We start from the raw sequence: 27,940 nt of genomic DNA, 5'->3' as shown, positions 1-27,940 counted from the left end.
GAACCGCAAGCGCTATCGAGACAGAATTGGTATGCGTAGCATGTTGCTCGGTACAGACGACAGCGCTTTTATCGGTAGAAGATAACGCTGTCTCGTGATGGCCTCTCTTGCAATTGTATTTCCCACAGATAAGGAACATGAATAAAGAAATGAGCAAAACGGCGGTCCTTGTCCTGAAAATGAATATAAAAGGTAATCACTCCTGTGCAGTACCGATATTTGAGGGAGATTCCTATTCAAGAAGGAGCTCAGTGCCAAATTTGTTTAGTAAGATATATAGCGTTCGGCGCTGAAACTGAACTACGACATCTAATTTTGGATCACGAAGCTCACTAAGTGAATTCGTAAGCGAAAATTGTTATTTTGGTAAGTATGGCACCGCCTTTTATTTCGTTAATCCTGATCAGCACACGAAAATGTTGGTGAAAGATAGATGGTTTATTTTTATCTCGCCATGGTGTTCTGCGTAGATCTTCCCCATATGTAGCTTTCCTTATTCTTGCTTTGTTTTTAATTTTCCTATTTTTTCTTAAGGTAAATATAATAGAATTTTTGTATATTCCTTATAGTTACATAGAGCCTACTTATTACACAGCTCCTGCTTTATTAGGATCGACGCAACTAGTATCGAAATGTGGCAAAATAACTTCGCCTGTGAATTAGAACATTTGGCTGTGCGCATTCCATGACCATTCTTAAAAATCAAGACAATAGATTTAGTATCTCTGCAACCAACAGGGTGCTGCAAGCTTCAATCTCATGTACAGCCAAGTACCTATGGCTGGTGCACATAGAGGTGCATAATTTGCCTTAAATACGCGGTGAAGTTCTCAAACTAGAGCGTAGGATATTACCAACAGTCTGGTTTTTCCATGTTTTCCGCATCCTGTGCTTGAAGAGTTCGTGCAAGTGACCTTGCCACGACGATCCTCAGGACAAAGCAACTATGCGGACAATGTGACGCACAAAATATATGTTTAAAATTATAGTCTGTTTTGGCTATGAATCGAGCAATAATGATGCGCCTATATTCGCTTGTGTGGCGACTAAATAAAATGCATCTTTTAAGCCAATCTTATGGCTTTCCAGTGTCGCTCTATGGGTTCTCTCGCGCTAATTGTCGTGTCTCTGTTTACATGTGAGTGTTTAATTGCATTCCATTGATGCCGCAAAAGAGGTCATGTCGACAACTCGAGCGTCAATGCCACGCACAAAACTGACGGCAACTCGTCTGGCGCCGCGCTAAGAGGAGGGCCCTCAGATGTGTGAAGAATTTTTGTTTGATTAGAGTTCGCATCTGTAAGCGTGGATTCATTGTTTCTGCTATATATTGTTGTAATGAGTTTGTTACTTTAAATTTGTGCCTAAAATATTATATGTCATGCACTCCGCCGCAACAATTGCTACACAATGAGCAAGGGATCAAGAAGGTGAATAATACGTGGAGCCCGGGAAGCGCTGGGAGGCCCAGGAAGTCGTGTTCTTTATCACAGCCCTCTTCCGTCACACCAGTGCCTCGCTATTTATCCGCGGGGCAACAGGCTGACGATGTATCTTGGTTTCACATCCTAGCATGTGACATGAAACACTCAAATGCGCACGTGCAGACAGATGCGGAACAGCTTGTTGACACGGTGGTCGGAGTCCTCATTGACCGACTTGCTTCTTGCTCAGATGCCCAGAATCATGAACAAGTGGCTGACCTTCCTGTTTTTGTTTGGACTCTGCGTTGTTTTGGCCGGTTCCGATACAAGTGAGTAGATGTGCTTTTAAAGTGCTTGAGTAAACAGCGCATATTTGCATATGAAGAGAGCATAGGTACGCTGAGACGTAAATTCCTAATACCAATCGCGTTCGGCCAGCTAGCTTGAGTGTTGTTTTGCATCATTGGAAATATTATGGCCTGATAAATATCATGTGAATGTGGAACCTCCATCTACCATACATTATCACGGCAATGCAAGGCCATTGTGATCTCTTTGAACAAGAAATACATTTGCAGTTCATGGTGACGGCGAAAAAAGATTGCGATAGCCTTTCTTGGTAAAGTTAAACGGCCTAGATTTTGAGCAACCAAGCATGAATACTATCGAACTCAACAGCAATATTACGCGAATAAATGTTTTAAATATATTGATGAGACACAATATTGCCTTGTACCTACTCACCCCCCCACCCCACGCGCGATTATCCGGCATCCATATCCAAACAAAGCGATCGGGGTCCGAACACGAGCTGCCAGCATGGTGCACGTTCATTGAATTTAGATTCTGTATGAACAGTCACTACCACTTGCACCACCGCCTGTTACATTGTCCTTGGAAAACTTGAGCCTTGTTAAAGTTTCCATTGCAGAAGGGATTTTGCTCTAGCTCTCCCGCAGACTTTCGTTTTACTGACACTAGAGCCCTGCACGCGACGGTTTTTCAGGGCCCGGCCCGATGACATTAAACCTGGTCCGTACCCAACTTGACGCAGCCCGGCTCGGTTCTGTCCGACCATTGAGCTTATACGAAGCTAGGTGGAGCTCTCGATCACTGTGAAGATGCGGTCATGTGACCAAAAGGCGTCGGGGGATCTTCAACCTGCATCAAAGCAGTCCTTTTGCCTTGCATCTCGTCTTGCTGGCTACTCTAACGTAAGAGAAAGAAAACATTTTAGTTCATTTCATCGCCAGCCGAACATGCACGGATTATTATTCGAACATTTGGTATGAAAACACACATATATAACGGAGAGTTAGGCAAATAGGGAGGGACGAGGCTGGCAACAGCCACCGGGAGTGTCAGAACACCTGCTTACAATCAGGGAGGATGATATAGAAAAGTACATCCGTTGATCGCCATGCTCGTGCTTTAAGTTGTGATAAGAACTGTCGTACTATAATTTTTAATAGCTTTGCGGCCATGTATTATAGCGAAGGCATAGCTGAACACTTCCTGCACACCACCTGCCATTTTATCTCATTTTTGAATCTCATATGAACAATGGAATGTACAGTGATGGAACTGGAGCCAATGAAACTGGCGCGAATGCAAATTTAGATGCACTGGTCTATTGCCTTTCAGGAATAACAAAACACACGGCCACTAGAAATTCTTGTATTAAATATAAATTGGTGATGCTCAAGGAAAACTCCCATGTTTAATCGTATTTTCACATGGAACATGTAATATTTATCATTTTATTCGGCATCATTTTAATGGTCTCACTGTTTCAGTCGACAATTTAGACATCTTTGTCTGGCAATGTATGCGGGTTCGCCTCTGTCGCCTTTTGATTCAGTACAGTGCATGCATAACGTAGGTAACATAGTTTTCCTCCGGTCAGATCGGAATATGATCTGCTTGCTTGTTCACGTAAAAATAGCAGAAAATCCAAGTAGTGTTAGAAAAAAACATCTGCAAGGCGGCGAGCGCAAGTGTTCAGCCACACAAAATGTGAACCTAGCACTCAAAGAATAGAATTTTCTGCGTTATATATATTTTTTCACATCCTTATGACCAATTTCGAGAAATTTCCCAGCCTCCCAGTAGGCTAAAAGTATTTATCTAAGCACACTAGACGCTTCAAAGCCTAATTTAATTAGTTGATGTAATTCTGCATTAAACTACGGTGAAATATTCAACTTACCTTAATAAATTATGTAGAAAAATAATGAGACCCAGTAGCGAGTGGCACTGTGCCTTAACAGAAACAAAAATGGGGAATGAGCTTTCCGGAGTTTATGTGCCAACACTTTATTTAGGTACTCTACAAAGTTGTTAAAATGTATTTCATTTTTGTTTTCCAGTTAATGTTCACCTCTGTCCTCTGTCAAAAATCTACATATTCTTGTCGGGCAACAAAATGTTGCAGACGACTCTTCTGGGCACGTCTTCTGCTCTTAAAATATCTAGCCAGCTATACCGAAATTCCTGTTATTGATTTCTCTTGCGGTCGATATTTGCAGAATAGCTTGGATACTTGGAGACAGTCTAGGGATTTTTTTTCCAATAGGTGTCGCACCAGGCACATAGTTTTTATCTTATTTAGCACCATTGCAATGCAAATATCTTCCTTACTCTTCGTCATAAACATTCGACTCTGATTCAAGAGGATCCCTTGAAGCTTGCATTTCTCCGCCACTCGCAATCAGCCAATTGCGCTTGCCCTTGTCGATAGGCGGTGCCGCTATCAAACTCGCAGCACTTCATCCATCAAACGTCATGTCGTCCGTCTTACGAATGACCATGATCACCTCTTGGAACTCGAGGTCCTAATAACCGGGGAATAATGTTGACCAAAGTTTGATGTGTCGCGAAGACGTAAGGATTGCGGCAGAACCCATATTAATATAACTATGGAAGTTTATGCGATCAGTATTCATGCAATGTAGCGACCACGCAATGACACGCCATACTAACACAACTTAACTTAGAATCTAGAGGCCCTTCTGAGATTTCAAGTGATTCGGCTATATGCGACTATCTCCATGGTTGACCCACATTGTTATGGCCATGGCTCGCCAAGGTTATATACCAATGGACGCCGAGTGACGGCGATGGAATTACGAAGATGGAATGACGTCGATAGAACGACGAAGGCTTCATGAGGACGATGGCTTGCCGACAATGTGATGATTCTGAAGTGATGACGATAAATACCCACAACCCACTTGCAATGCCATGACGACGGTGGTATAATCACGATTGATTGACGATAGCACGATCATAACGGAATGAAGGAGAAATTATGTTGACGCATCGACGAAGTTGATATGACGACGACGGCGAAAATGCCCATCGCAATAAAAAAAAACGGGGGCTGCAATTGGCGCGGCTCATCACTGGTACTGTTTTCTCCGTGGCAGTAGAGCGCCGCTAATGTAACTAATCTGTGCAGCATACAGCTGCTGTGTTCTGGTCTACCTGCCTCAATTTTCCCATCAAGCGACAGACACCACTTACCTATAGTTTGCACATTGGTGCTGTTTTTACAGCCATCACTTTTGTGGAGCCACAAATAGCATGTCGGGGCCTAATCCGGGCCCGACCCGAACCCAAATCCCGCTGAATGGCTCAACACATTCAGACACATAGATTGAGTCGGCGCATAGCCATATTGTCCTGCCATGCTTGCGTATTCATTTTGGCGTTGTCTTACTAAGCCCGACAGTTTAGATGAAATTCTGGCCTCGGCAACCGCATTGCGATATAGATGAAATGCGAAAACTCTCCCGTACAGTGCACCGGCTGGTAATCAGAAACCCCAGATAGTTAAAATTGATCAGGAGTACCAGACTTCGGTGTGCCTCGTAATCATGTCGTGGTGTTGGCACTTAAAAGGACAGAATATCATTTCATTTTATTTTAGCCATATTTGCTAACCCTATAGACGCGCCGGTCACTGGTTTTCTTCTCTGCCGGAATGCTCAACTGAAACAAGAAACGATACGTAAATACCCTCACCACAACACACTTTGCGCCGCCAGGCTCATCATTTCTGCAACGAACCGACTTCATTTACTTAACTCTTCCTCTCGCTATACAACAAGCACTTTTCTTTCGTTCGTTTCCCCAGAATGCAGCTACTTGCTCTAAAGGAACCTGCTCTCACGTAACCGAGTTGCGGGGAGGTTGTGTCACCGAAAACTAAGTGGCTGCTTAGGACAAAGGTGTCTCGCAAGAGAATATAAGTGTTTTGAACTGCAATATGCTGTGGTCGTTGCTCAGGGTGTGTGGCCTTTCTCCGCCGCCTAGGCTACTTGTGCGAGGCCTCCGAGAGTGCTAGTTCGACGACAACACATGCGCTGGCTATCGACTGCGGGCTATCGGAGTCGCCCGTTTTGCCGGGGGTCCTCCTCCCGTGGTCCTGCTGTCTATGCTGCTTGTTCTGAATGTTGGGATTCCATGGCGCGTTTGTCGCTGCAGTTCACTGCCCGTTTATTGTGTAGACGTTTAGAAACTTCTACGGTAGTTACTGAAGTGGCAGCTGCTGGGTGCGCTAGAAACATGTTTCTAGGGCACCCAGCACCTGCCATTTCTACGGTAACCTAGCTAGTTTGGCTTGAAATCAAATAGCCATAAAATGATTTCATCGTCAGTTTCGCACATCTGGAACAAAATTTTTACGCCCAGTTGCGAAGCCCTGTCCCCCACATAAATTAAAAGAAATGGAAGGGAAACGCCCCCACACATGATCCCAGCTTCGCAGAACCTGGAGCAAGAGTTGTGTTTCTGACCGTGTGGCTCAATAGGATCCGAAAAAGTGCACAGAAAAGCTAGAATTTTTACTCAACAATAAAGTTAATTTTCGTATATCGTCTATGAAACGGGGCTCCAGAATTACATCTGCTATTTTTACCCCGTCTGCAGCCTCCAAAGCACCACGTACAAGAAGACCCCGGGACCCCAACTGTGAAAGAAGCCGCCCATTGGAGTCGGTAAATAAGATTATGGATATTCTGTTTGTTTTCCGGAATGTGATGCTAAAAAAGTGTGACGACGTTATCAACTCAGTCATCTTTATCGCTGTCATCTTTTGAATCACGAGGAACCATAGCATTTCTTTGTCTGTTTCACAAAATAATTCCTAGCACGCGCCCATCCACCCTCTTGATCTCGTGCATGTCGACGTCTGCCTCAACATCTCAGCTTTAAGCGTACGTTTGTCCGCCCCGGTGCTTTCAATTCCGTCCTGCCGTGTGTCATTCAGCTATAAAATGGGCTACTAAACGATATAGTAGAAATTCTTGAACCTTTATGCTTCAGAGATTATATAAACATATAGTTTCCATAATAGATCACAATTAGCCCTACTGCGCGCCTAAGTCGCTTGTCGCGAAGTTGTGTACAGTCTTTCTTGCTTCATTTATGGCGTTATTCGAATTTGTTAGACTTGTTCTTCTCTCTTTACGCGCTAACAATGTATAAATTCCTTGTACCCCATGTGTTTCCTACGCCCCTTGTATCCTCCCCTCACGCAGTACTTCTCGGGAGCCATTGAAGTAACTGAATGAACAAACGCATAATAAAAAAAATAAAAAATAAAGATTTTTGCAAGGTAGTTTGAGTAAATCTACAGAGTAATACAAGTCAGGAAGAAAAAGGAAACAGACCAGCTTATCACGTGATAGAACTAGAACGTGTGAATTGTCGACAACTATTGAGCTGTCACTAGCTGCCATGAAAAAACAACTTTCTTTTTAGATAAAGAAACACGTGACGAACTAACCCGCTCCTAATCTTCAGTCGTCATTGCTGCTGCCTCGACAATCACGCGCGCGCAGCGATCTCGTTCCTTGACTAAAACGACATCATTGTCAAAATATGGGGCACACCCACAATCGCAGCAGTGAGATGTAAAATTACCTTCTCTTTATCTATTCACGTTTCTGTTATGCTCCTTTGGGAATTCGTGTGCGCATTAAGCTTCTGAGGGTTGTGTATTACCAATATGCCTGAACAAATGCTATTCCGCCATAAAATATTTCTGCCCCTCGATTATTGCAGTGAGGTGGTAATTTCAACCACTGGATAGCGTTTAGGACCTTAGGACCTCAAATCCACTCACTCACTCACTCACTCACTCACTCACTCACTCACTCACTCACTCACTCACTCACTCACTCACTCACTCACTGAATAAATCAAGCAAGCAAGCAAGAAATCAAGCGGTCGATCAACGAACGATATCACTGTTTCTGCAAACTATAAAAGAATACTTCATTCGACGCATTCGTAAACTTGATGGAATCGAGTGTTTTGAAAAATTCTTAGCGCAATGTCTCAAAAATATTGGTTGCTGTGGAAATAATTAAGCTCTTCAGAAACACACAAGGTGGCGGAAGTATTACGTGAAGGAAGAATATGGCCATCCGCGTAAGCTTAGACGGGGCCTCAAAGTGCGGCCGTGCCAGATTCGACCCAGTTGGGATGGTGTCTGGCGCTGCTGAGGAGTAATTATTCTTAATGAAATTGTTTTAGAAATTCTTATGCGCTCCATTTAAGGCTCGATTCTATTTGTATAAATATTTTCCTTTCATGAAGCCTTTCCGGAATTGGAGATTTCTGCAAACCTAAACATCAATGACATTGTTCTATCTCATATACGATTTAATTACATTACTTACGGATATACACGTTTGAAAGTGAAGTGTTGTGATCTCAGAACATTCCGTTAGTCTCGACAAACAGAAAATAATTCATTGCAGTAAAGCACCATTTCTTACATAAAACTGGAAAGGCGAGCGTAAGCTCACATATACATTAATAAGCAATAAAACAAAACTAAGGATATACAAAACCATACAGCAATGCTATAGTGACATATTTATTATGGCGAGCCTGCAGATACTGTATGAAAGCACGCAAATTGAATTCGAAAATTAACCGCAAAATATTTCTCAAGTGCGTTAAATATTTTTGCTTACTCAATAATGCTACGCTTAGGGTTGTCGATCATTTTTCTTCCACCTGTTGTCTACTGGTGCCTAGCTGGTCAGCTATGTGAAAATAATCACTTCCGAGCAAAGCTGGTAATGCCTGGTTTGATCCCAACACAAGGACAAATTTCCATTGAATTTCGAAGCCATTCGCCTCCTGAACCTACAGAAATTTTCTTAGTAATTTCCTGCTATTTTTTGGATGGAATACTTTTTTCGGGGCTACGTAGCTGACCAGTGTTTTCATTTCAGTGAATACAAGCTCTCCACTAAAAACCTTTAAGGACGCGTAATCTTCACTCATATTCATAAAGTCTTTACACAGCTAGTATTAGGAGCAAGATCTGTCGTTGTAAATCCTTAGGAACATTTTACCTTCCTTTATGCAGGAGCGCTGAGTCTAATAGCCTTTACCAAAGTAAAACTTGGTGAAAGCTGCAAACTGCGATAAGTAGCTCCCTCCGAGGAGAATTCTGTCAATTATTTTGTTATTTATTGCATGCATACTAGAATATATATATATATATATATATATATATATATATATATATATATATATATATATATATATATATATATATATATATATATATATATATATTGTACTGTAAAATAGGGAGCAGTGGGGCTGTGGCTAGGAGAGAGACAACGACGACGAGAAGGAACAACCTTGTTTCGGTGCTCGGTCGGCTACACTACCTCTCGCTGCTCCAACGTTCTAGTCGCGAACGCTTACTGTTCAAAGTGCTTCGCGACATTTGGTGGAAGGTGCTGGACTTATTGCCATCCTGGAACTCCGAAGCCGCACGATCCCTGTCACATCTCCCATGCCTGAGGAGACTAGCCCTACCGCGCCACCCATGGCACCGCCTCCAGTCGTCTGTCCTGGTGCGCCACGCCAACGGGATCCTCCCATCTTCAATGGAACTGACGATCATGACGTAGAGGACTGGCTGTCGTCATACAACCGAGTGAGTGCCCACAACAAATGCTCTGAAGCTGACAAGCTTGGCTACGTCCCTTTCTACCTTTCCGGGGTCGCCCATCTTTGGTTCCGCAACCATGAGGCTGACTTTTCCACCTGGTCAGCATTCCGAACGGCACTTCAAGAAGTATTCGGTTGCCCTGCTGTGCGCAAACTTCGGGCTGAGCAACAGCTTCGCTGTCGTGCCCAACAAAAGGGCGAAACGTTTACGAGCTACATTGAAGATGTAGTTGACATCTGCCGGCGTATAGACCCAGATATGACCGAAGATAACAAGGTCAAGAACATCTTGAAAGCATAGAAGACGACGCCTTCCAGATGCTCTTGGCAAGGAATCCTCAGACGGTCAACGACATCATAACGCTTTGCCAGAGCTATGAGGAGCTGCGCAAACAGCGGCTTTCTACGCGCCGAGCTCTCGCTCCGGACGTCGCGCTTTCAGCTCTGAGTGATGGTGTCACTTCTACTCCTTGCAGTTCCGAAATTTTCGACAGAATCAAGCAATTTGTACGAGAAGAAGTGGCGCGCCAACTCTCTCTTCTGCCAGTCACTCCAGCCTCAGAGCCGCGCTTGTCTCCAGATCTCCGTCACCTGATACAAGAACAAGTCGCTAACGCAGTACCACTTGCTCATCCACCGCCTCCTACGCCTGTGCCACTTGCGTACGCTGCCGTTGTCGCTAATCCAAGGCCTCCTTCTGCAGGTAATCAGTCCAGACTTACCAGCGCCTTTCCCTCACCTCCGCAAGCAGCTGCAACATATTCTCCTGCCCCCCCAAGCAGCTACTGGCCGCCACAGCAGCCCGTGCGCCCACCTCGCCAATATTTCCAACAGTCTACGCCCGCTGTTCTCAATCCATGGCGCACCCATGACAATCGGCCTATCTGTTATTCGTGTGGCCTACCTGGGCATGTAGCACGGCTTTGCCGCCGGCGTGGATGGTATCCTTCGGATTCTCCGAGAGCACAAAGTAACGGTTTCGACTCTCCGTCCCGTTCTGCTCCTGCCGCTCAGCCCTTCGAAGTCTCGTCTCCTCTTTCCCGACCCTTCAATACCCGTCGGTCTCCGTCTCCCCGTCGGCGTTCTCTGTCGCCGCTTATCCGTCGTCCTGAAGCTATCCGAGAGGAAAACTAAGGACCGCAGTTCCGGAGGCACGAACTGCGATCTCAGCGAACTCCTCAAGACCTCATTTATTTCCTGCGAACGTCCTTGAAGTTTATGCCGAAGACATTGCCGTTCATGCGCTTGTAGACACGGGAGCAGCAATATCAGTGATTTCGGACCAGCTTCGTCTTACCCTTAGCAAAGTCGCGACGCCTTATTCAGCCATTTCATTACGTACAGCAAGCACTGCGCCGATTGAACCCTTAGGAAAGTGTACAGTGCGTGTTGTTATAAGCGGCGCTTTATACCATATTGAGTTCGTTGTTCTGCCTCGCTGCTCCCATGCCATGATTTTAGGCTGGGACTTTCTGTCCTCTCATCATGCCGTTATCGATTGTGGCCGTGCTGAACTCGCGCTGTCGCCATTCGGCACCAACGTTTTTGAAGATACTGATGACACTTCCAGTCGTGTGTTCGTCACCGCCGACACCGAGATTCCTCCATACTCTGCCGCACTTGTACCCGTTTCCTGCGTTGGGCTTTCCGACTCCACAGTTCTTTTCACGCCGTCTAAGCTTGTTGCTCGCCGCCATCCTTTCTTGCTTCCTTTTGCCCTTCTTGCCATTCGACAAGGTTCGAGCGCACTTTATGTATCCAACCTGTTTCCTTGCCCTGCTAGGCTGCTCCACAATGAGTGTCTTGGTTATGCCGACGAAATCGAACCAAGCTTCCTTTACGATGTGCCTGACGACCCGGCTTCTCCTCCGGTTGACGCTCTGGCCCTTCAAGCTTCTCCTCCCACGCCGCCATGTGACACAACATTTTACCAGAGTATTGATCCCAACCTCACTCCAGCGCAGCACGCCCAGATCGTCCATCTTCTAGACCGCTTTCGCACGTCATTCGACCTACAACAATCTCGCTTAGGCCGCACTTCCACTGTTGTCCATCACATCGACACCGGCAACCATGCGCCTTTACGCCACAGGCCGTATCGTGTATCCGCCACGGAGCGTAGCGTGATCGCTGAGCAAGTTGCAGACATGCTCCAACGCGGTGTCATACAACCTTCGCACAGTCCCTGGGCTTCTCCTGTAGTGCTGGTTAAAAAGAAAGATGGCACAATTCGCTTTTGCGTGGACTACCGGCGACTTAATAAGATCACACGCAAGGACGTTTATCCGCTACCCCGTATTGACGATGCGCTAGACTGCCTCCAAGGCGCTGAATTTTACTCATCCTTAGACTTACGATCCGGGTACTGGCAAGTGCCAGTGGCTGAGTCAGACCATCCGAAAACGGCCTTCATCACACCTGACGGTTTATTCGAATTCACCGTGATGCCATTTGGCCTGTGTAATGCGCCTGCCACATTTGAAATAATGATGGACAACATCTTGCGCGGCCTCAAATGGCAGATATGCCTGTGTTATCTGGACGACATCGTTATCTTTTCACCGGACATCCCTTCCCACTTACTTCGACTTGAACGCGTCCTAAAGTGCATCGCCGATGCTGGCCTCCAGCTTAACTTGAAGAAGTGTCACTTCGCTGCCCGGCAGCAGGTCATCCTCGGCCATGTGGTGTCGAAAGAAGGTGTACTTCCTGATCCGGCGAAACTACAAGCTGTTGCCCAGTTTCCCCGACCAACGACTTTGAAAGAACTGCGCAGCTTCATTGGATTAGCGTCATACTTTCGCCGTTTCATCCGCAATTTTGCCACTATAATAGCACCTTTAACGCAGCTTCTTCATGGTGGCCACAACCTTTCAACCTGGTCACCGGATTGCGATGCCGCCTTCACAAAGCTGCGTCGTCTCTTGTCGTCACCACCAATCCTGCGCCATTTCGACCCCAGTGCTCCAACTGAAATACACACGGATGCCAGTGGCGTTGGCCTTGGGGCCGTTCTCGCTCAGAGAAAGGCTGGCTTCGCTGAGTACGTCGTTGCCTTCGCCAGTCGTGCACTCACTAAACCTGAATTGAACTATTCTGTCACAGAAAAGGAGTGCCTGGCTATAATTTGGGCCATAACCAAATTCCGTCCGTATCTTTATGGCCACCCGTTTGATGTCATAACTGATCACCATTCGCTGTGCTGGCTGTCATCCTTAAAAGAACCGTCCGGTCGTCTTGCTCGATGGGCCCTTCGACTGCAGGAGTATGACATTCGCGTACTGTATCGTTCTGGCCGAAAACATTCGGATGCGGATGCCTTGTCTCGTTCGCCACTAACAGACGAGGCTAGCTTCCCGAACGCCTCATTGTCCGAGTCTTCCCTTGCTGCCACGGACATTCTTCTGGAGCAGAAGAAAGACCCATGGATTGTGTCCATGCTGCGTTTTTTCTCCAGCCCATCGACACCCACTAACAATCGCGCATTACCTCGCCAAGCGCATCACTTCTCCATTCGCGACGGGCTCCTGTACCGTCGCAACTACCTCCCGGACGGCCGCAAATGGTTGCTTGTCATCCCGTGACACCTGCGTTCGGATATTTGCGCAGCGTTCCACGACGATCCCCAATGCGCGCATGCAGGGGTACTGAGGTCATACGCGCGTCTACGCCTTCGTTACTACTGGCGGGGGATGTATCGATTCATCCATCATTATGTCCGCTCCTGTTTGGTTTGCCAACGCCGTAAAGATCCCCCTCGTCGTTCAACCACCCCATTGCAGCCTTTGCCTTGCCCAGCACGTGCTTTTGATCGAGTCGGCATCGACATTTATGGACCTCTGCCAACCACATCCGATGGCTATCGCTGGGTAATCGTGGCCATCGACCATCTTACGCGCTATGCGGAAACTTCCCCTTTGTCCAGCGCTTCTGCACGTGACGTCGCCTGGTTTCTCCTGCGCCACATCATCCTTCGCCACGGAGCTCCCAGGGAATTACTCAGTGACAGAGGCCGCGTCTTCCTGTCCGACGTCATCGAGGCTCTCCTCAAAGAATGCCGCATCATTCATCGCACCACTAGTGCGTATCATCCGCAGACTAATGGCATGACCGAGCGCTTTAATCGCACTCTTGGTGACATGCTGGCCATGTACGTTGCATCCGACCAAACCAAATGGGACCATGTTCTACCTTTTCTGACCTACGCTTACAACACCGCCACGCAGACTACCACGGGATTTTCGCCCTTCTTTCTCCTGTACGGACGCGAACCTTTTTCCACAATGGATACTATCCTTCCGTACCGCCCTGACTCCACGGAAACAACTACCCTATCCGAAGCTGCTGCACACGCAGAAGAGTGTCGCAAGCTTTCCCGTATATTTACGTCAGAAGACCAGCAACGCCAGAAGCACCATCGAGAAAGTTCCAATGCTCCTGTATCCTATGCTCCTGGCTCGCTAGTGTGGCTTTGGGTTCCAGCCTCTCCCACTGGACTGTCACCGAAACTCGCGTCGAAGTACCAAGGCCCATACCGCGTGATCAAACAAACGTCTCCAGTCAACTATATTGTGGAACCCCTCGAGCTACCTTTGGATCATCGCCGTCGTGGCCGCGAAATTGTGCATGCCCAGCGTCTCAAGCCCTACTATGATCCGCCTGTGCTCTCCTACCCGTAGGTCACCGGGACGGCTTCCTTTTCCGCGGGGGAGATAACTGTACTGTAAAATAGGGAGCAGTGGGGCTGTGGCTAGGAGAGAGACAACGACGACGAGAAGGAACAACCTTGTTTCTGTGCTCGGTCGGCTACACTACCTCTCGCTGCTCCAACGTTCTAGTCGCGAACGCTTACTGTTCAAAGTGCTATATATATATATATATATAATGTTAAGCGCGATCCGTTTACTTCAAAATGCAAGGTAGATCAAGGGAAACGGTTGGCGTTTATTCCGGGAGCGGTCAAAAGGTAGGCCGCCTAACGTCGTCGTCCTCTTTCTGCACCCACCGTCTTTTTCTCATACCCGCTCCTTCTACCCGTGGTTGCGAGAGCTCCTGACATTTACCCGTTGACAGACGAAGCCCGCCAGGCAAGTCAGTCAGTCTCTCGAGGATTGTAAGGCTACAGGCGGAGGCAACGTGCGTGACTTCAGCTTTGGCCGAGTGTCATCCACTGTTTGTGAGGCGTGTAGTGCGATACTTGACCTCACTGAGGCATTCGAGTATAACGTAAGGTCCAACGTAGTGGGCCAAGAACTTCTGGCAGAAACCGCGCTTCCGTAATGGCGTCCAGTTAGCCACACAAGGTCACCACGATCGTAATATACATGTAGAGACGGCTGTTGCAGCAGATCTTTGATCTGTCCGGCGAAACCAGGGTGAGCAGAGAAAGGCATCGCGCTTCTTGTGCTCGACAGAGGATATTGGTAATAGAGTCATTGTCATGAGCGAAGTAAGGAAACATGGTGTCGGGCGTGTAGAGAAGCGGACGAGCATAAAGACGAAAGAACGGTTAGTAACCAGAGGTCTCGTGTCTTGCGGTGTTGAATCCATAGGTGACAACACACTGTCCGAGTTGTTATGGGCGGAGTCGACATGCATTGATAGCATATTTGCAAGCTTTATGTTTGTACGTTCAACCAGACCATTAGTTTGTGAATGGTATAGTGTCGACTGCCGGAAGCTAGCTGAACACAGACGAAGGGTCTCTTCAACAACGTCTGCGATAAATTGTATCCCACTATCGCTCACTATAATGCGAGGAGGCCCGTGTCGGAGAACGATGGAATAAAACAGGAAAAGATAGGCTTCTGCTGCTGATGCCGATGGCAGCGCTCCAGTCTCACAATAACGGGTCAGGTGGTCTACATGGAAACTAATCCTACGATTGCCGTTGGAGAATCGCGAGAAGGCGCCCAGGAGATCTATACGAACTTGTTCGGAATGGGCGCTGGAAGACGGAACTGGATAAAGTCAACCATGTGGTCTGTTTCGGGGTCGCTTGTAACGCTGGAATTCGGTGCAGCTGGCAACGTACCGCTCGGTATCGTGACGCATCTTAGCGCAGTAAAAACATTCTTGAGCACGGTATAGCGTTCTGGTAGAGCCAAGATGGCAAGAGGTTGGATCATCGTGCATGGCGCATAGCACTTGATTACGGAGGTAATTGGGGACAACTAAAAGGTAGCGCGTCCCAATGCTCGCGTAGCCCTTCTTATACAGGACGCAGTCTCGTAGGCAAAAGCGGCTATTTCATGAAAGCTCGTGTGCGGTCGTGAATAGCAGTTGCAAACTGTCGGCCTTCCGCTGTTCGGATGTGAAGGGACCCATATCAGGAAATTCCGGAGATACAAAGGAGATGTATTGATCGAAGTTGTCAGCGTCGCATTCAGTCCTTGGAAGAGGCATCCGAAAGTGGCAATCAACATCATCGTGTCGTCGACCGCTCTTGTACGACAGAACAAAATCGAATTCTTCTAGGCGAACTGCGCAACGCGCAAGACTACCCGAAGACTATATATATATATATATATATATATATATATATATAGAGAGAGAGAGAGAGAGAGAGAGAGAGAGAGAGATGGAACTCTATCTCACGAAACCACATTTAACGAAGATTTTCCAGACATAAATTTGTAAAAAAAAGATGTGATTCCTTCCTAATTTTGACGCAGACGAGTTTTTCTTCGAGGGTGCTCTCTAACGCTATCGCGTTAAAACATCCGGGCACAATAGTCACGGCCCTAGCTTTATTTTCACGAGGCTGCACGCCGGGCTCATGCACGGAACAACAGACGCAGTAGTCGCTAGCGTTCTTAAATATCAGATGGTGCTAGGCGCAGTGCCAGTTGGGTCGCCCTCGCAGACTTTTAACACGCGCAGGCGTGGGATAAGGGCAAACACAATACAGCGGTACCTTTTGGGTGTCACTACGTTACACTCTTAGATTTCGAATGACCGAAAAATCTCTCACTAGATTTTGAAAACTTCCCGATTTAACAAAATAATTTTAGCGCGGTCACCACTTCGATAAATCGACTTTCAACTGTATATATTTTTGCGGTCACGGATTCATGCTTCTTTTCACCAATTTTCATCATACCAAATGATGACATTCAGAGTACCTTACTCATTAAATCACGTGCATTTATTTTCAGAACACGCATTATATCCTTTATACTTAGCGTTCATTCATAGTCATGTCACCTACGGTAGTGCTTCGTGAGGGAAGGCATATAAGTGTCACCTCTAGTCATTCAAAGCATATAGAACCAGGCTATTCGCATAATCACCAACAGTTCCCTTTAGCGAGGGAAAGAGAGAGAGAGCTCTGTATTGAAAATTCAGAGTGTTTAGCCTGCGTTTTTTCACCTGCATGCTTCTCAGCAGGGAATGGATCCTAAACGAAAGGGTCCGAAAGAAAGAAAGGGTCCTAGAAGAAAGGTGATGAAAATAACAAACAAATGAAAATAAAAAAAAATGAGGTGGGCGGATATCAGTAGCAAGGCCAGTGCCCGATGCCTCGCATGTAGACGGTGAGTGCAAATGAAAATAAAATAACTGTATTGATGAGACGGCGTGAGTGAGTCATAGTTTAGACAGTAAAACGCTTGACTCTATTTATGAGAACAAGAAGTCCAGGGCTCTGCGCTGTTTTGATGGGCAAGACCGGGGACCCGGCGTCCGTGTCGATGTCAAGGGGGCTGGTCGAGCTTTTCTATGTTCATATTGTATTGATCCTAATCCATATCCTAATCCATAAGAAAGGGGACGCCAAAGACTTGAAAAATTTAGACTGATCAGCTTACTGTCCGTTGGCTACAAAGTATTTACAAAGGTAATCGCAAATAGAATCAGGAACACGTCAGACTTCTGTCAACCAAAGGACCACACAGATTCCCTAAGGGCTACTCAACAATAGACCACATTCACACTATCAATCAGGTGATAGAGAAATCTGCGGAGTATAACCAACCCTTATATATAGCTTTCATTGATTACGAAACAGCGTTTGATTCAGCCGAAACCTCAGCAGTCATGGAGGCATTACGGAATCAGGGTGTAGACGAGCCGTATGTAAAAATACTGAAAGATATCTATAGCGGCTCCACAGCCACCATAGTCCTCCATAAAGCAAGCAACAAAATCCCAATAAAGAAAGGCGTCAGGCAGGGAGATACGATATCTCCAATGCTATTCACAGCGTGTTTACAGGAGGTATTCAGAGACCTGGATTGGGAAGAATTGGGGATAAAGGTTAATGGAGAATACCTTAGTAACTTGCGATTCGCTGATGATATTGCCTTGCATAGTGACTCAGGGGACCAATTGCAATGCATGCTCACTGACCTGGAGAGGCAAAGCAGAAGAGTGGGTCTGAAAATTAATTTGCAGAAAACTAAAGTAATGCTTAACAGTCTCGGAAGAGAACAGCAATTTACAATAGGCCGCGAGGCACTGGAAGTCGTAAGGGAATACATCTACTTAGGGCAGGTAGTGACGGCGGATCCGGATCATGAGACGGAAATAATCAGAAGAATAAGAATGGGCTAGGGTGCGTTTGGCAGGCATTCTCAGATCATGAACAGCAGGTTGCCATTATCCCTCAAGAGAAAACTGTATAACAGCTGTGTCTTACCAGTAGTCACGTACGGGGCAGAAACCTGGAGGCTTTCGAAAAGGGTTCTACTTAAATTGAAGACAACGCAACAAGCTATGTAAAGAAGAATGATGGGTGTAACGTTAAGAGATAAGAAAAGAGCAGATTGGGTGAGGGAACAAACGCGAGTTAGTGACATCTTAGTTGAAATCAAGAAAAAGAAATGGGGGGCATGGGCAGGACATGTAATGAGGAGGGAAGGTAACCGATGGTCATTAAGGGTTGCGGACTGGATTCCAAGAGAAGGGAAGCGTAGCAGGGGGCGGCAGAAAGTTAGGTGGGCGGATGAGATTAAGAAGTTTAAGAAGGGACGACATGGCCACAATTAGTACATAACCGGGGTAGTTGGAGAAGTATGGGAGAGGCCTTTGCCCTGCAGTGGCTTTAACCAGGCTGAGGATGATGATGATGATGGCGATTATATTGATGGCCCTCCTCTCTGTAAGTGGGGCACTCGAGCAAGAGATTCTCTAGAGATTCTACCGCACCACAGTTGACACAACATGCACTTGTGGCCTGGCGATTGTGGAAACGAAGATTGTTCCTGCGTGGAACGTTCAGCCTAGGCCGGTGATAGATGGTCTCCAGATGCCGTGGTAGACAATGCCGTAGCCGTGATTAGAGTTCTTATGTTGAAAAAAGCATGTAATTGTCTGAAGGTAAGACCATCTTCTACGCTGTTTACTGAGTACATATCGCTTCGTCAATGATCCAGCTTCATTTTCAGTGAAAAACAGCTCTATAAATTTTATGCCATCATGTCGTTTGGGGGCTGACTCATGCGCCGTTTCATTACATATTATACCGCAACGTCCTGGAAGCCACTGAAACGCTATCGCATGTCCAGTGTTAGATGCCAAGTGGTGTTGGTATGCTATGTTCTGGAGCAAAATGTAATTGCTTGACTTAGTGCTTTTCGTGGAAAGGCTTTGCAATGCTGGTTTTAATCAAATGATTTCCCGATATTGCAGGCTACCTTTGTACTACCTGTATCTGGCTTGTTTGTTTATCATTTAATCACTCTTCATTTTAATTTCATTAACACACAGCTTGATTACGAATTTCTGGACTAGAGTTTCCTTTTGTACCAACCACACTAGACTTGCGCATAATTACTTTTTTACTGTCTAAAGTTAACACCAAGTACGGAAAGTGGCATCCTCGTTTTCAGCGTTAAGAAAACAGAATGACGTCCCACATTCAGTTAAACTAACGTCATGTTTGGGTGTATTCAAATATGTGTTCTATTGCTTTATCTTTTGTAAGTAGTTTCATGCCCTATACCATGTTGTTCCAAATGATTATGTTTTTGAATATGTGTACTTCATTATTTTCTGGTAACAATCTATTGCATTTCCCACGTTCATTGGTTTTCCTTGTACATTTTAAATTTCTCTCCTTTAACCCACGTTTTCTATACATTCATCTTCCTTTTTAAAACCGAGGGTCCCATTGCAGCCATTCACTTGGGACCCTCGTCTGCATACAATCTGTTACGTATTCATTGCTATTGAATAGAGAATAAACTGAAACTTAACTGAAACATGTACGTGCTGATGACGCTTCTCATGCAGATTACCGCAATGTGGCAAAGCCTTTCGCACAAAGCAGAAGTGAAGACTTTTGCAACATTTCTTTTGATATCTCAGGAAAAACACTGAGGTTAAAGATAACACGCGAGCTGCATCTTTCGTACGTGTCTTCCAAAGCCCTGTCCGGAAACCTTTGAACCACTCATCTGAATAATCAGAGGTACACTGATTACCTTCCCAATACTGTATTTGTTGCAGAGAATGCCGGGGGCGAGAGTCAAGTGCACATTTGTCTGCAAAGGATCTCCTGTGCGGATAGGTTATGAACCGGAAGGAACGTTTTGCACGGTATGTGGCAGATTCTACAGTATATGCGACTTCTACAAAAGAAAGTAGACCAATTTTCCTCGGTCAAATAATTGAACAGGATTTTTATTATAGGCACACAAACAAATTTAAGAAACTTTCATTTTTCAATTTACCTGCAGCTGATTTGTTTCATAGATATGCCTGGTGTGTCTTGTAATCGGTATCTTGTGAATAATAATAAACATTTTTCTTGATGCGCTAAAGAACGATCGCCTCTGGCGATCAATGAATTAGCTTTTACCAATAAAGTAGCATCAATGCCAGTAAAAACATTACCAGCCTTCTCATGCTTTCATCGTTCCACCTTACTTTGTCGGGACTCCACTCGTGCCTCCCGACAAGGCATTGTTCTTCAATAATACACCAGGCTGATGCGATCTGCGCATTATGCGTACTAGTATTCATTTTGTTTTCGGTACGCAAGCTGTAATAACAGCTACCTGTTGCAGCCTACGCCATGTTTGCTAACTACAAATCCTTAGAAGTGGAAACAGAGTTCCTCATCAAGGAACGCCGAAAGAAATTGCTGATGTCTCTTTTATCAAGGAAGATACGATGGTAGAAAAAGAACAAAGAAATTTTTTTCAGCCATAAGTTATTTACTGAACTCAATAGCTATTTTTACGATTTGTTGAACAATCTACAGCTGACACTTCCTCCCATATGTAAAAAACCCCCGTGTAGCCTTTGTGTTGAGTTTCCTGTGCTTCAGTCAGCATTTTGAAGGATCACCGTGAGCGTAGCATGTATGATACATTGGGCGTTACAACGAACCACCTCCAGTCACACGGCTGGTTGAACAGCTGTTTTACACGCATTTGTTAGATTGTTTGTGCCTGCCAGGTTCTGGCAAATACAATGCGACTGTGTTTTCCCAGTCGTCGGATTTGAGCACGATATCCAATAAAAGCGCTGCACACACAAAAAGACATAGCACGTTGCAAACTCTGAAATGGACGCAATAGAATGTGTTAAAAATCTAGAATTTATAAGTCTCCTATTATTATAGACATTAAATTCGTTGAATGATCCAGTGCAAATTATTGGAGGAAAATACAAACCGCACTGCACAGTTGTCAGGATTTTTTCAACTTGCTTCAATATATTTTATACGCATAAAGTGGCTCATTGCATGTTGAAGCATTGTACAAAATAGCTTCGTAAGCTCCTTTATCAATCAGGTGAGCAACAGAAGAAGAACTTTCCTACCCTCGTAATACTTATTTTCCTTCTTCCTCCTATTCTCGCTTTGTCCGTGTTCCTTCCCCAGCTCTCTCCTTCAGCTTATGAGGTAACACTCGGCCACACCACAAGGTAAAGAGCTGTGAATCGTAGCACGCGCCACTGTTTTCCTATCCTTAGTGACTAATTCTCTAAAGGTTTCATTCGTGCACCGCGAAGCTGGTATATCGCCGTCCATCCTGGTCGCCTTCGTCGTCAGGTTTGCCTCATATATCTTATACCAAAATCCTAAGAAAGGCATCGGGTTCCACTGAAAAATCGCCACAGATGCCTCCAAACAGTAAATTGAACAATAACAAAAGATATCAGCTACCCTCGAAAATTTAGTGCATCTATGCCAGTTTTCGGCGCCGACAGAGGCAGTGGGTGGTGTTAATGCGTGACTGCGTGCAATTGACGAACCTAGTTTCTAGACTCTTAGTTGTGTCATGTGCCTGAGACTATAGGAAATGTGCTATGTGATTGCCCTCAGTACGTGGAAGAGCGACAGAAGCTGAGAGATAATCTTGCACGTCTACTAAGCGAACAATTGTGAGAGGACGTTATATTGTGTGTATATATAGTTATCAGGTTATTCAAGTATTGCTTACCTTATTAAAAAACACGCAATCCGGACACTAGGCTTTGAGTGGAATTGCATGTAATGTCTTTTGCGTCCTTTTTTTTTTCGTCATCATCCCGCACAACATTCCTCATTCCTCCCCTCTTTTATTTTCCTGTTTCTCTTCCCGTAGCCCAGGGTAGCTTGGTGGACGAATCTACATGAGGCTAACCCTTCTGCCTCTCGTATCACTGACTTTTGTCTCTCTACCTACATGACAGGTGTTGTCAAGCGGCGTGTCTTATATATATATATATATATATATATATACATATATATATATATGTATATATATATATATATATATATATATATATATATATATATATATATATATATATATATATATATATATATATATATATATATATATATATATATATATATATATATATATATATATATACGTGCCGGTGGGTGGCAGCAAGGTTATAACTTAAATGTTGTCGGAAAAAATCCGCCTAAATTCCACTGTGGCAAAGTCGACGAAGTGAATTCACTTGTTCAAAGCGAATTGCGTCAGCGAAATTGTCAAGTACGACTTACACAAGGCTGCAGACGTGGTAGCTTCGGATTGTAAATCGCCACGTTACCATATCGCCTCATGAGGCAATCTGATAACGCCATCGTGTGAAATGTCACGCCACGCGAGGACATCTTGGTCGAGTGATGTCACCTGATGGCGTCATATGCTGTCTCTTGAAGAAGCAGCAAGCACACGGTGCGCTTCGCGCCTCTTTGCACTGCCTCTGACATCGGCCAACATTTTTGCGTGACCATTGCGTACGCGCACACAATAAATATCGACAATCTAGAGGCTAACAGCGTTGCTGTAAAAGGTTGGTCTCCAGCTACAGTCAACAGACTAAGCAGTTGATTTGAGGAATTGCGCAAACCTCTGACTCTGATAATATATATATATATATATATATATATATATATATATATATATATATTTTTTTTTTTTTTTTCGCACATCAGTTCAGCCATAGCGTTAAAAATGGGAGGCAGTCCGGACGCGAGTTGAACCTAATGCATGAAGTTTTTACTGGCATAGAATTACTCAGGCTATCTTAATTTGCCTTTAACTAACGCATTATTTATCTTTAAATGAAAATAAATTATGGGGTTTTACGTGCCACAACCACTCTCTGATTATGAGGCACGCCGTAGTGGAGGACTCCGGAAATTTTGACCACCTGGAATTTTCTAACGTGCACCTAAATCTAAGTACACGGGTGTTTTCGCATTTCGCCCCCATCGAAATGCGGCCGCCGTGGCCGGAATTCGATCCCGCGACGTCGTGCTCAGCAGCCCAACACCATAGCAACGGAGCAACAACGGCGGGTGATTAGTTATGTTTAATTAATCAACTTTATGAGTATTGGCTGGAGACCCCAAGTGTTACAAGCAACGTTGTAGAGCAGCTTTAGGACCCCCCCAAAATTGTTTCCAACCCGATATATCTCACGTGGTCCTTTCTTCCGCGTTGCAAATTAAGCCAGGGAAATATAAAAAAAAATACCAGGTGACGGGGGGAGCGCCCGCTGTTATTGCACTTCCCTCAAGCGTACGGCGGATAAAAAAGGTCGGCTGCAGCGAGACTGGCCCCCGAGAGGGCGTGATCGCTGGTGTAGGTTGAATGGGAAGGGATGAGGATCGAGGAGAAAGTTGATATCAACAAGGGACGGAGGCAGGGGTGCCTTTTATCCCCACTGCTGTTTATGATGTACATTCTGAGGACGGAAAGGGCGCTATAAGGAAGTAATATCAGTTTTAATCTCTCATACAAACATGCGGGTACAGTAGTACAGCAGCAGCTTCCAGGTTTATTTTATGTGGACGATATTGTGCTGCTAGCAAACAAGCAGGGTGATTTGCAACGTCTGGCTGATATCTGTGGACAGGAAGGCAACCATTTAGGTTTGAAATTTAGTGTTAGAAAATCAGGTGTTATGGTATTCAATGAAAACAGGGAACAGCCAGTGGCGATACAGGGCCAGAAAATACCTCGGCTAACAGAATATAAATACCTTGGTAAATGGATAAACGAAGGCAATAGATATATGGAAACACAGGAAAAAACAATAACAGTGAAGGGCAAGAGAAATACAGCCATAATGAAGCACAGAGCGCTTTGGGGATATAATAGGTACGAGGGGCTCCGAGGTATGGGGAAAAGTATAATAGTTCCAGGACTTACTCTTGGAAATGTGGTTGTTTCCTTTAAATCAGGGGTACAATCAGGACTCGATGGGAATCAAAGGCCAGTGGGTCGTCTCGCATTGGGCGCTCACGCGAAGACTACAAAGGAAGCTGTGCAGGTTGATATGGGCTGGACTAGTTTTGAAGTGAGGGAATCTCGCAGTAAAATTGAGGCTGAAGAACGACTGAGGAATACGGATGAAAGTAAATGGGTTGGGAGAGTGTTGAGGTATCCGTACAGGAAAAACATTGATTCCCTGTGGAGGAAAAGAACTTGGAAGCTTACCAGCAAGTATGCGGCTTGTAGGGTGGGCAACAGAGCAACAAAGAACGTCAAGCGGAAAGTCAGAGTGGCCGAAATAATATCATGGGTGGCGGCAATGGAAAAGAAACCCACCATGAGTAATTAATTAAGAAGGAAAAGCGAAAACAGGAAAGAAACAATTTATGATAACTCAAAGGGAAGCTCATTACTATTCGAAGCGAGATCTGGATGCCTTAGAATACGCACCTTTAAAGCGAGATATAAGAAGGAAGAAGAAGCATGTGCTTGCTGCGGTAAAGCTAGAGAAACTATGGAGCATGGTTTATTAGAATGTAAAGACGTCTACCCAGCAGTCGATTTAGGCACCACTGGCCTCCTTGAAGCCCTTGGGTTCAGCGAGAGCAGTGGAAAAGTAAACATGTCCGCAGCAGGGATTAGCAAGAGGCAATTGGAGGATTGGTACTATAAAAGTAAAGAAACGACAAAAACGGAGACGTACAAAAGCACATTTCGCAATAGGGGATCAGAAAATTCGGTTGTGGGAGCCCATAGTGTTTCTTTTTTTTAATGTTTAACCTAGGTAGGACATTAGGCAGTATAATAGCAAGAGCTTGATGGGGCAACACACCGCCCCGTTCCAAAGGAGACGGTCATACCATCCATCCATCCATCCGTATCTGGGCATGCAGCTTCTATTGCATGACGGCGCGACTGCTTGCTGCTGGCCGAGCGGTGCTGAAGCGATGAGGCCTCTAAGGAGACGAAGGAAAACGACAACGTAGGTTTATTTTTTGACGCTAGAAATGGGCAAAGCTGGCAGCTTGCCGACGCGCATTAATGGGGTTGGGTACGGAGGCGGCTTTAGGGCCGGAAGGATTTTCCAGTGACCTTCAATTCAAAAAGCACCCTTTGGTTATAATGCATGTTCGCAGAGGTCACCATCTGCGGCAATGCACATTTGGCCTCTCACAGGCATATTTTCTGAAGCGTTCTTGATCATGGTATCAGAGATAGAGTTGCAGACTTATCTAATTGTTTTCTTTTAGGCTCTCTGACGCTGTGGTTGGTGTCCGGTATACTTGATCCTTGACGTAGCCCCAGAGAAATAAATCCAGGGAAGTTAAATCCGGTGACCGTGTCAGCCAAGCAATGGACCCATGCCGTCCAATACACTGCTGCAGGAATACTTCATGCAGCAGTTTGCAAGCTTTGGTTCTGCCGTGCGCGGGAGCACCATCATGCTGATACCAAATATCCTTGATCCTGTCCAATGGAACTTCGCAAAAAGTCCTCAAGCGCCCCATCAAGGATGTCGTTGACGTATCTTTCGATTGTAAGCATGTTATAAAAAACCACGGGGCCATTGACAATTTCATACCAGATGTTTACCGAGCACTGATATTGGTGATGTGTCTTCAAAGCCCAGTGAGGGTTTTCGTTGCTCTAATAGTGAGCGTTGTGGATGTTCACATGGGCATTACGAACGAAGATAGCTTCATTGGTCCACAGTATTTTGTTGACAAAGCCCGGGTCCTCTTCCGTCTTGAATATAATCCACTTTCGAAAGTCCTTACGTTTTTGTAGATCGCACGGCTGCAACATATGGCGCAGCTGCACGTGGTACGGATGAAGTCGCCTCTCCTTAAGTACTCTCCACACTGAAGACTTCACACTCCACGCTATGAACACTCCCATGTGGGTCTTAGGAAAACGTTCAAGGATCCAGATTTCTGTCGTTTTTTTTGTAAACGTCCAGGGTTGGCTTGCACGAACATTTAATACCGAAAATACTAACGAATTTAAGAACGCGTTCTTAAACGTTCCATAGACAATGCCTAGTCCGCACAAAAACGCGTTGTTAAATTCATTATTATTTTCGTTATTAAATGTTCGTGCAAGCCACCCCAGATCTGTCTCAGCGTTTTATATGCACGCACAATCATCTTTGAGCTGGGACGCGTGCAGTACCTGGATGCCAGCGTTGAAATAGCTCAACTCCGTACCTTGGATGTGCACTTGACGCACCTAGAGCCAAAACCAAACCCGCTCTTTCCTCATTCGAGTAAGCCATACTTGCGGCTCAACGATGGTAACAGCGAAATAGCTTTATTGTGGAGAACACGCAGGCGTACGGGCGCCTGAGGAGCACTGGATATATTGCAGTTCGCTGGGATTGCTTCAAACGAGGTGCATAAGGTATGATCTACATCCGGCAAATTCGAACAGCCTGCGCGCGCACTCAGGGACTGACGCGTCGGTCACGGTGCACAAGTGTGAAGCCAGACGTGGCCAGCCGATACTGCGACTACGAATCGATGCGCCCGTGTGAGGTGCGAGATCAAAAAGAACGTGTGGTAGACCGTAAGTGTGAGACGGATAGCAGACGGAGCCAGTGCGAAAAGTGTCATCGTCTGAAGAAGACAGACCTAATCTTCCTTGAATATAGCCAACGTTATTTTTTACCATTAGTTTGTTTAGTCCCCGTGTGATTTATCCGCTGTTATTCGACCCCTAAGGTTTAAACAAATCATGATTCAATTTGAAAACTACTACATGGTCATTTGTCTACAAAGGCAAAATTTAGAAAGCCGGCATCGCCCTCCATCGCTCACACGCGCTTCGCCCTTTCCTCCTTTCAACACAATCAAAATGTTATTTTCGTCTTTTTCTTTTTAATGGCCTTAGACGCTTTATCGCTTCGGCAACGCTCGGCCAGCAGCATGCATCTGCACCGTCATGCGATAAGAGTCGAGCGCCCAGTTACCTACGCCTGCATAACGCCCTGTCGCGGGCCAGTCTCGTTCATCCATCGTACGCAGCACAGTAACAGTGCGCAAGGGCCCCGTCACGTGGTATTTTTTCATATTTCGCAAGCTTTCTTTGGAACGCGGAGAAAGGACCACGTGAGATATATCGTATTGGAAGCAATTTATTGAGAGGTTTCTGAAGGTGTTCTACAATTTCCCGTAACACACTTGGGGTCTGCAGCCGAAACTTCCATAGTTTATTAATTAAACATTACTAATCCGTTAATTAAGGGGAAAATAAAAAAATTGCCTGGGTAACTCTAGGCGAGTGCCTACGTTCTGCATTCAGTTCAGCTCGCGTCCGCAATGCCTTTCATTTTTAAAACTGTGGCTCAAGTTATGTGGGTTAACTTGTATATATATGCGCTTGTGTTTGCCTGTGTGTTTGTGTGTGTTTATATAGGTTTGTGTTTGTGCGCGGTGGGCATTGTGTATGCTTACACGTTTACGCTTTCTTGCAGCGCCGCGGTAAGAAACGAGCTCCGGGTGTATGCAAGGAAGGCAAGTGCGTCAAACCTGCTAACTCAACCATATAACCTCTTCTCCATGCGCCAAGTCGGACTGCAGCAATTCCAGCGTCCTTAAAGTTAACCCACGTAGCAAGATCTTGCTGTAATAAAATAAAACATGCCAACTGTTAAGAAGCGTATTTTATGTGATTCATTTCCTCGTTTCCTACCAGTGCACGTGGAAAGAGGGGTTGATAAGCACTGATTCTTACCTAGAAGAATGTTTAGCTACCGATTCGTAATGCAACCCCATTATACATATTCCCCCAAGAAGTGAATTTACATTTGCCCGGTATCTGCCCTGCAAAAGCATTCTTCCGTCCGTTGGTGCAACCACTCCT

At 45.4% G+C, this 27,940-nt stretch overlaps 1 protein-coding gene across 1 annotated transcript; it reads left to right on the top strand.

The window, feature by feature from the left end:
• Positions 1-200: 200 nt before the first annotated feature.
• Positions 201-27,739, top strand: LOC142576359 (uncharacterized). Its single transcript, XM_075686460.1, has 5 exons — positions 201-366; positions 1,675-1,753; positions 6,357-6,424; positions 19,860-19,949; positions 27,552-27,739. The coding sequence occupies exons 2-5, from the start codon at positions 1,675-1,677 to the stop codon at positions 27,624-27,626; spliced, it is 312 nt and encodes a 103-aa protein (XP_075542575.1). The 5' UTR covers positions 201-366; the 3' UTR covers positions 27,627-27,739.
• The last annotated feature ends 201 nt before the right edge of the window (positions 27,740-27,940 follow it).

Source organism: Dermacentor variabilis, chromosome 3, assembly GCF_050947875.1.
Source record: "Dermacentor variabilis isolate Ectoservices chromosome 3, ASM5094787v1, whole genome shotgun sequence".
Taxonomy (NCBI): domain Eukaryota; kingdom Metazoa; phylum Arthropoda; class Arachnida; order Ixodida; family Ixodidae; genus Dermacentor; species Dermacentor variabilis.
Note: the sequence above shows the minus strand (reverse complement) of the source record. Positions and strands in the feature narration are given on the sequence as shown.